Consider the following 10,681-nt stretch of genomic DNA (forward strand, 5'->3'; position numbering starts at 1 on the left):
CGCTCGGAAGTGTGAAAACATGTGATTTATGTTTTACAATAAGAAAACTTATTGCTTGTTACCAATTATTAACTCAACAAAACAATTAGGTGCCCTAAAAGTTAATTAACTGCACAAAAATTCAATTCATGAAAGTGGCCAATCAAACACAAATCAAATTCAAGGATTTTAGTTTAAATAAAAACATAATCACTAGAATAGAATCACAAATCAAACATCAAATCATATGCTTCAAGTCATGCAATCAACATGTTTTGAACAAGAACTAGAAACCAGGGTTTCTTAGCCACACATGGATAAGAACAAATCAAACAAGAAAAATGATGGAATTGAAATGTTTAATGCTTACAAAAATGAAATCAAAATGTTTGCAATGATTAAAGTCTCCTCAAAATCTCCAAGAATTCTCCCAAAATCGCCCTAGATCGCCAGAAACTGCTCCCAAAACCATTATGTCCTTCAAATGACGTATCCTCCTCTTTTATTAAAGTTCACGTGACTTGCCATAAGGCCATGCGTTTTTAGCATGGTCATGCCTTTTGCCCATGTGTTTTTGGCATGGCCCATGCTTTTTGCTAAAATTCCAAAAAGTCTTCACTATTGGCTCCATCTTCAGTCTAGCTTCACCACGCGTCATGTTGCTCAAATATGAGATGATAAAGGACAAACACGACCCGTGTCAAAGTGACAAGAACCGCGTTTCAAACGTAATCCTTTGCTATGATGATAATGCAACAATGACTCGGGTTATGTCTTCATGCTTTCCTCCATGGAATGACCGGTTCATCTTCTCTGCATGCTCCAAAGCTCCAAGAATCCAAGCTCCATGCATCCATGCATCCAATCTCCATGCATCCATGCATCCAAGCTCCACGTTCCATGCTCCATAATGGCTGCAAAATAAATCAAAAATAGTGAAGTACCAGAAATTCTTAATGAAATATGCAACTACCCTAATAATCAACTAAATGCAAGAATTATGAAGTAGAATGCTATAAAAAGACGGAAATAAACATGCAAAATAGGTGCATAAAATGCACCTATCAAACCTCCCCAAGCTTAGACCTTTCTTGTCCTCAAGAAAGAACAAAATTGAGAATCAACCTAGAGAAGACGATAGACGACTAAAAAGAAACTAAGATGAAAAGAATGGAAGGAACGAAAAGGACTAAATGGAATTAAGAATGCGTGCATGCAATAAAAGAAGAACTAAAGAAAATAACATATGTACAAAAAGATATTTTTTTTCAAACATTAATGCAATGAACAAAACAAACGAACATATTCAATCCAATTAACCTCATTATGTCATACAGTCGAAGGTGTACCTGTCGGGCCTTAAGATAACGTGACATTAACCCCACAAAGATTTATAACAAGTAAAACCTGTTACAACACTTGTTCACTTTTATAGGTATTGGGTTAGCACATGGAACAAATTATGGTCTTACTCTCGTGAAAACATGTGATGCAAAATATGCTCATTTTCATTTTTCAAATCATGACAATGATCGACTCCAGCTATTTGTTGACTAACAACAATCTTTTTCTAAAAAATATTTTCTAACAATTCCCTAATATTTACCCAGATTGGTTACATGTTTCAAACCACTTACACCAGTCAAAGTAATTTACAGTCAGTCCCAATGTTTACAACCAAACATTTTTCAAACACATTATTCGATTAAACTATAAACATAAATATATACAAACTATCTAATTATATTTTTCTACAAATAAACTCGTGGCTTTCTTTGAAATCCATGTAACGGGCTTCCAACCAACACATCCAAATCAGACGACATTAGTGTGCTAGATTTAAAGAGATCCCTCGGGTTTACTTGCCCGAACCTCAAAGGCCACATATTAGCTTTATTTGTTATTATTAAGTTCATGACTTTCTATGGAACCCATGTAACGAATTTTCAACTCAATCAGTCCCAAACTATTCAGCTTTAGGCGATTAGGTGTAAAACACCCCTCGGAGTTTACTTGTTCGAATCCCAAAGGTCACAGATTAACTTAATAATATTTTTATTTATTTATTTATTTATTTATTTATTTATTATTATTATTATTTTTTTATGATGCGGAAAGATAAAGATGTTGAAAACGGAAAATCTTTTTATTATTATTTATTATTATTTATTTTTATGAAATTCATGTGGAGACTAACTAGAACCTAATGTACAAAGACCCCTCCCCAAGCTTAAGATTTAGCATCGTCCTCGATGCTCGGAGAGGGTAGGGCAATCTACTAGCTGCGAGGGGCCCAACACTGCATGAACTGCATGGCTTGTTGTACCGTTTGTGTCAATTGTTGAACGTCAGCGCGAATGTCAGCAACAGCTTGATCAAGGTGATCAAAACGCCTTATGTATATGTCGTGGTACTGAGTCGCCCGCCGGGTGTAGAAATAACGTGCAGTCTTTACTGGGGCAGCAGAAGTGGACCCCCTTGCAGTAGGAGCAATGGAGTGAGCGGGAGGAATAAGGATGTCGTCTTCGTGGTCGACGAATGGCCGCTCAGGAGCTCTCGGGATGGGCGCGAGGGCGCGCAGGATGGGATTTGCAGAAGTGTTCTTTGGTAGACACCACTGAGTCTGAGTGATGTCCTGCTGGAGTTGAAGAGAGCTGAAATCCCCAGCAGGAACTCGGAGGTATGGCTCACCTTGCACCAGCCATGTGATACTACCATCACCTTCTTTACAGAAGAAAGATGAGGCTACAAGGACATTGGATGTGATGGTATTAGTGCCTTGTGTGATTTTCTCGAGGTCTGGGCGCTTGCTCTCAAAAAGCTCGGCACAAGCAAGGCGGGTGGCAAAATAGGAGATAATCCCGCCATAATGAATAGGGCCAGAATCGCTGGTAGAGACCTTAAGAAGTTTGGAAGCAAGGAAGGCGCCAAAATGAGGTCTCTTCAAGCCGGTGACCATGCACCAAAGAATTTCTAACTCCATCTTACCGGCTCTGCTAACGTCTTCTTGGGGGAAGACAAGGTCAGCAATAATTCGGAGAGCCACCCTTAAGACTGGATGGATGATATGAGATGCTTTGGCGGATCGAGCCTCATACACATCAAGTCCCGTGATTTCCTTCCAAAAGGCTTTGGCCTGGGCTTTAAAAAGATTATTTTTCTCTCGCATGTAGCCTAATTTAGGACCATATGTATTGAATTTAGAAATCCCAACAAACCCATTAAGATCGTCTAGACTCGGTTTAAATTGCAAACGCATGAGACGGAATGAAAGACAATCGGCATTGTCATTGAATTCCAAAGATTGTAAGAATTCAATGGTTGTGTTTTTATACGATTCCATTGTTGCCAAAGTGAGAAGTCTCTCCCAACCGATGTTGCTAAACAATCTATGGACGCCATCATAAACTCCTAGTTCTTGGAGAGTGGGAATATCTACAAACCGTTGTTGAGAATATTCGCGGTCCTTGAGGTGAAGGAATCGCTCACGGTGCTCAAGAGAGTTGTGAATGATGGTGGTGACACCATATTTGGATTCCTATTTTTCTTTTGGTTGTGGGTTTTTCATTTTGGCATGATGACAAACCGGATTTATGACAAATGGGTGGTCCCCAAAAATGATAACACAACTAGACAAGCACAAATGAACAATTATATGAAGCACAAGAACGGATTCACAATTATTCCGACCACACAATTTTAAATTCAATGCGTAAAACTTGAGATATGCAAGGAATGTACCGTTTAAACTCTTGGATTTGAGGTGTTGGCTTGTATTATTCACTTCATCTTCAACCTCAAGAAGGCTTGAACTCTTCAATGGTGGAATGTCCAATTGGAGATGAAAGCTTCTAATCTTCTTTCCAAAAGCACCTCCCCAAGCTTGGTCTTGAACCCTATACAAGAATTTTTGAAACCCAATACAAGAATTAATTCAAACTATACAAAACAAGAACTAGGGTTTATAAAGAAAAATTCAATTTTTACCCATTGATTGATGAATTCGACCTAGATGATGAATGAAGTGAAGTTAGGAAGCGATAGTAAAATACCTTTGTGCCTCAATCTTGGATTAATTGGAGAAAAAAATCGAACCCTAGCCTAGGGTTGTGGGAATCGGCCGAGAATGGTGAGGGGAAGGAAGTGGGGAAACACGACCGTGAGAAGAAAGGGAAAAGAAGAACGCACGATCGTGAGAGTTTGAGGACGAGAGATTGCGATCGGTGGTTTAGATGTTCGATTCCTTGGCCATGAGATTTGGAAGAGTGCGATTTCAATCCAAAGGTGTGGCCATGAGTTTTGAGATTTGAGCGTGCGTACCTTGTACCTTGTGTTTCTCAGGAGCTATTCTACAATATTGCACGACCGTGAGTTTTTTTTCTTGGGAGAACTGCTTGTGATATGGACGCACGGTCTAGCTCTAGGGCCGTGCATTTTTTTTCTTTCAAGCCGTGCTGTAGGGTTGAGGCTGTGCGTTTCTAATCTGTTGCCACAATTCTCGATGACACGCACGGTCTAACACCTAAGCCGTGTGTTTTGGCCCTTTACCCATGCGATTTCAAGCTAGCCCATGCCAAAATCTTTTTTTTATTAAAAACCTCGAAGTGGCAGCACGGACCAAAAATTATGACCATGCGTTTTAGCATGAGCCCGTGTGTTTTTGGCTTACCCCGTGCGTTTTCTTTCTGTTAACATGGAATTCACAATTTTTTTTTGTTTAACCAAATTTTCTTTGAGCGTTAGATAGGAAAGTTATTTGTGCGGGACCCTCGAAAAGACGTAAAAACTTGCAACACGGATGAAATAAATCAAAATAAAGAAAATAGAAAGAAATACTCCCGAGTTGCCTCTGGGTTAGCCGCCCTTGTTTCAAGTCTTTGGCTCGACTTTGCCTTTTAGGTTCACTCAATGTAGTCCGGGCATTCCAAGCTATCAACCTCCATGTCTTTCTCTTGAAAACCTTCATAGAAAACCTTTAATCTGTGGCCATTAACTTTGAACACTTTTCCAGTTTTTTTACTCTTAATCTCAACTGCACCATGATCAAATACATTAGTAACAATGAACGGTCCCACCCACCGGGACTGTAACTTACCGGAAAACCATTTAAGTCGAGAGTCATAGAGTAATACCTTTTGACCAATCTCAAAGGTCTTACGGGAGAGGTAATTATCATGGAATGCTTTGGTCTTGTCTTTGTAGATGCGTGAACTCTCGAATGCTTCATTTCTTATCTCTTCCAACTCTTGGATCTCTAACTTTCGATGAACACCCGCGTCATCAATCTTCATGTTTAGCTTTTTGACAGCCCAGAAAGCTTTGTGTTCCAGTTCAACAGGGAGGTGACAAGCTTTGCCAAACACAAGTCTATAGGGTGACATCCCAATTGGAGTTTTATATGCAGTTCAGTATGCCCAAAGAGCATCTTCTAATCTCAAACTCCAATCTTTGCGGTTTGTGTTCACTGTTTTCTCAAGTATGGACTTGATTTCTCTGTTTGACACTTCAGCTTGTCCATTTGTTTGCAGGTGATAAGTTGTGGACACCCGATGTTGGACTCCATACTTCTTAAGAACTGATCCAAGAGTTTTGTTGCAGAAGTGTGTGCCCCTGTCACTGATCAAGGATTTTGGAGTTCTAAACCTACATAAAATGTTAGCCTTGACAAAATCTACAACAACTTTTGCATCGTCAGTTCTTGTTGCCTTTGCTTCTACCCATTTGGAAACATAGTCAACAACCAAAAGGATGTATAAATTCCTAAAGGATGAAGGAAAAGGACCCATAAAATCAATACCCATATATCAAATATTTCACAAACCAAGATGGGGGTCAAGGGCATTTGGTTTCGGGAACTCAAAGAACCGGTCATTTGACATCTCTCACAACTTTTACAAAAAGTGTAAAAGTCATGAAAAAGTCGGGGCCAATAAAATCCACAGTCTAAAATTTTCCTGGCAGTTCTTTGAGGACCAAAATGCCCTCCACAAGCATAACTATGACAAAAGTTGAGAATAGATTATACCTCATGTTCTTCAACACATCTTCTTATTACCTTATCTGCATAATGTTTCCAAAGGTATGGTTCATCCCAAATGTACCTTCTCGCATCTTTCTTGATCTTATCTCTCTGTGACCTCGTGAGGTCGGGTGGGAACTTTCCCGTGACCATGAAGTTGCATATATCCGCATACCAAGGTGGTGTTTGGGTAGCAAACAAGTGCTCGTCCGGGAATGTGTCATGGATGGGAGTCGCATCTTCGGGTTGAACTATTCGGATCAAATGGTCGGCGACTAGGTTCTCTTTCCCGCTCTTATCTTTGATCTCAATATTGAACTCTTGCAAAAGCAGCATCCACCGTATTAACCTCGGCTTCGAATCTTTCTTGGTAAGTAAGTGCTTTATGGCTGCATGGTTCGAATATATGATCACTTTAGTTCCAAGGACGTATTGCTGGAACTTCTCTAGCGCAAAAACAATAGCGAGCAACTCTTTTTCTGTTGTGGTGTAGTTGCATTGTGCACTATCAAGGGTCTTTGATGCATAGTAGATGACATGGTGTGCTCAATCCACCTTTTGACCTAATACTGCCCCTACAGCCGTGTTGCTTGCGTCACACATGATCTCAAATGGGAGATCCCAGTTAGGTGGTTGGATGATTGGAGAAGAGGTGAGTAAATCCTTCAAACGATCGAAGGCATCCTTGCATGGTTGAGTGAACTCAAATTCAGCATCTTTTTGGAGTAGTGGACACATCGGCACTGTAATCTTTGAAAAATCTTTAATGAACCGCCGATAGAAACCTACATGGCCAAGAAACGAACGAACTTCTCGAACATTTGTCGGGTAAGGAAGACTTTTGATAACATCTATCTTGGCTTTGTCAACTTCCAAGCCTTTTCGGGACACAATATGACCAAGAATCAATCCTTTGTCCACCATGAAATGACATTTTTCATAGTTAAGCACAAGATCTGTGTCAATGCACCTTTGCAAAATTTTTGTTAGATTCCTCAAACATTCCTCAAAGGAGTTTCCATAGACTATGAAGTCATCCATGAAAACTTCAATGATGTTTTCAACATATTCATAAAAAATGCTCACCATGCATCTCTAAAATGTTGCAGGTGCATTGCATAGACCAAAAGGCATACACCTATAGGCGAATGTGCCAAAGGGACAAGTGAATGTGGTTTTCTCTTGGTCTTCCAGGGCTACCGGAATTTGATGAAAACCCGAGAAACCATCCAAGCAACAGTAATGAGATTTACCCGCCAATCTCTCTAGCATTTGGTCAATAAATGGCAAGGGAAAATGGTCTTTTCTCGTTGAGGCATTCAACTTTCTATAGTCAATACAAACCCTCCACCCGTTTTGCACACGGGTTGGCACCAAATCTCCCTCAGAATTCTTGACAACTGTGACCCCGACTTTTTTTTGGGACTACCTGAACGGGGCTCACCCATTTACTATCTGAGATAGGGTAAATCATACCTGCATCCAAAAGCTTCACGATTTCTTTCTTTACCACCTCCATCATGGGTGGATTCAGTCTTCTCTGTGCCTCTCGAGTTGGTTTGAAGTCCTCCTCCATGAGGATCTTATGCATGCACAAGGAAGGGCTCAAACCTTTTATGTCTCCAATTGTCCACCCAATAGCTTTCTGATACTTTTTTTTAGCAAAGTCACCAACTCATCTTCTTCTACAATGGACAGCTTGTTAGAGATAATGACAGGCAAAGTCTTCTCTTCCCCAAGGTACGCATATTTCAAATGATCTGGAAGAGTCTTCAACTCTAGCTTAGGTGCCTGCACAACGGAAGGAAGAAGTTTTGTGTTAGAAATGGGCAATTTCACATTGCTATTTTCATACCTCATTTTCTTCTTTTCTTCCATGCTTTCCACAATTTCCAGCAACTCTTCATCTAACTTGAAATTTTCTGCAATCTCTTTGACTGAATTGTTATCAAAATTCCTGCTCAAAACTAACTCCAACAAATCATGGTTAGTCAACTCAAAGCACTTTTCAGTCAAAGGTTGGATTATATCAACAAAATTTATGCAATGAACATCACTTGGGTACCTCATTGCTTCATAGATATTGAAGTTGATGACATCCCCATCGAATTCCATGGACAATGTACCATTGTAGACATCAATTTTTGTTCTTGCTGTTTTCAAGAATGGTCTACCTAAAAGTATGGAACTCGAAGATGGATGGTCATCATCTCCCATATCAAGCACATAAAAATCTGCAAGAAAGACAAGTTCATTAACTTGCACCAAAACATCCTCTAATACACCTTTTGGGTGTACTATAGAACGATCTGCAAGTTGGATGATCACCCCTGTTTTTGTTAAAGTGCCTATGCCAATAGATTTATAAAAAGAGTATGGTAAAACATTAATTGAAGCACCTAAATCTAACATAGCACGGGGGACATACAAGTTTCCCAATTTGCAAGGAACGGTAAAAACACCTGGATCCTTGCACTTTGGGGGCATCCTTTTCTGCAAAGCTGCAGACACATTTTCACTTACTTTCACTATCTCATTACCTCGCAACTTCTTTTTAGATGTGCAAAGTTCCTTAAGGAACTTAGCATATCTAGGTACCTGTTTGATTGCATCTAAGAGAGGGATGTTGACTTCAACTTTCCGGAACATTGCCATGATTTCACTATCTTCTCTCTCTTTTTTGTTGCTTCTCAATCTTGATGGAAAAGGTGGTGGTGTGATCTTTGCTTCTTTCTCTTCCGGCTTCTTTTTCTCCACCATTTCTTCTTTCTTTTCATCCTTCTTTGGTGGTTCTTCTATCACCAACTCCTCTTCTTCTTCTTCTTTGGGCATCTTCGGGCCGTCATATTTCTTTCCACTCCTCAAGCTAATTACACAAGCATTATGCTTTGGGTTCTTTTTAGTTTGAGGAGGTAGCTTTCCTTGATTCTCCATCTTGCTCACCGATTGAGCAAGTTGTGCCATTTGTTGCTCAAGATTCTTGATGCTTGCTTTGGTCTCTTTCTAAAAACTTTGGGTGCTGGTGGCAAGGCTTTTGACTATGTCTTCTAAGGACATACTTGAGGATCTGACTTGTTGAGGAGGAGGTTGTTGTTGCCTCGGTTGGTAACTTTGTTGTGGGAATGGAGGCCTTGCTTGGTAATGGGGTGGTGGTCTTTTTTGATAGTTCATGTTTTGGTTGTTGTTCCACCCTTGATTTCCTCGGGGCTGATCATAAGTTCTTTGATTATGCCCAGAATAGCCTCCTATAACATTTGCTTCTTCATATTCTTCTTCTTGCAATTGAGGACACATATCAGTCGGGTGTCCCACTTGAGTGCAAATGCCACAGGGACGGGGTGTGGATTGCACACCTTTGTCCTTAGCAAGAATCATTACCATCTTAGTCAACTCGGATAGTTGAGCTTCAATTTAAGGAGCGTGCACCTCTTTTACACCTTGAGGTGCATCTGTGTACCAATCTTCATCTTGACTAGTATGCTTTGAATCCTCCGCCATGTTTTTTATGAGATCCCGAATCTCCGTTGGGGTCTTATCAGTCAAAGATCCTCCACTTGAAGCATTAAGAAGTCTTCTTTCCCAAGGAGTCATGCCTTTAATGAAGTATTGAAGGATTTGATACTGACTAATACCATGCTTTGGGCAATGTGCACAAAGTTTTTTGAACCTCTCCCAATATGTATGAAAGGCTTCTCTCTTGTGTTGTTTGATCCTAATTATCTCTCTTCTTAGGGCTGAGGCTTTCATTTCTGGGAAGTATTTGTCTAAGAAGAGGCGTGCAAGATCTACCCATGTGTTGACCGTCCCCGGTGGAAGGTCATAAAGCCAATCTTTTGCTGAGTCTTGCACTGCGAAGGGGAATGCCCTAAGCTTGATTTGGTCTTCAGTGAAATTGTGTGGTTTCATGCCAACACACACAACATGGAACTCCGTGAGGAACTTGTGGGGATCTTCATTTTCTAAGCCTCTAAAGGTTGGGAGTAAGTGAATGAGACCGGATTTCAATTCAAGGTTTGTGGCTGCCGGATAGGTGATGCAAAGAGGTTGTTGAGTAATCTCTTGCCTCGCCCATTAGCGAAGGGTTTGTTCGGGTGGTGGATTTGGAGGTGGATTCCCTCTATGGTTGTCTCCCATGGTATGAGTAGTGGTTGAAGTTTCTGTGGGTGTAGTGTTTGGGCTGTAATGAGTAGGTGAAGAGGGTGGAGTGGTATTTATGGATGAGGATGGTTGAGGTGAAGGTGATGGACTTTCTATTTCGGATGCGGACACACTTGAGAGGGGAATATCCTCCTAAATGTTAATGACCGGGGGATTGGATGATGAAGAAGTACCGGAAACTGGTTGCCTCTTACGAAGCTTGGCTTGCTTCCTTAACTTCTTTGCAGTCTTCTCTATCTCCGAGTCAATTGGCAGTGGTGTACCTGTACGAAAAGATCTAGGCATAAACAATTAGTAACACCGTGTCCCCGGCAACGACACCAATTTGTTAGGCGTGTCAGAACCAACAAATAAAGGGATACAATAGACTCCAAATACACTACTTTAAGGCACTAAAAAGTAGTACAAGGCAAGCAGGGTCGAACCACAGAGACACGGGACAAAAGTCTATACCTTTTTGCACAAGGTACTTTGGTCACAAAGGGGGTTTGTTTGCAAAAGTAAATAACTAAATAACAATCTACT

General features: G+C 40.5%; 1 protein-coding gene across 1 annotated transcript; it reads right to left on the reverse strand.

Moving 5' to 3' along the window:
• Positions 1-7,612: 7,612 nt before the first annotated feature.
• On the reverse strand, positions 7,613-8,962 carry LOC145052877 (uncharacterized). The gene has a single exon (XM_079000796.1). It carries the CDS (start codon positions 8,960-8,962, stop codon positions 7,613-7,615), a length of 1,350 nt encoding a protein of 449 aa, XP_078856922.1.
• Positions 8,963-10,681: the final 1,719 nt, after the last annotated feature.

The sequence above is a fragment of the Lactuca serriola genome, chromosome 1 (genome assembly GCF_051521515.1).
Source record: "Lactuca serriola cultivar US96UC23 chromosome 1, Lser_US96UC23_V15, whole genome shotgun sequence".
NCBI classification, from domain to species: Eukaryota; Viridiplantae; Streptophyta; class Magnoliopsida; order Asterales; family Asteraceae; genus Lactuca; species Lactuca serriola.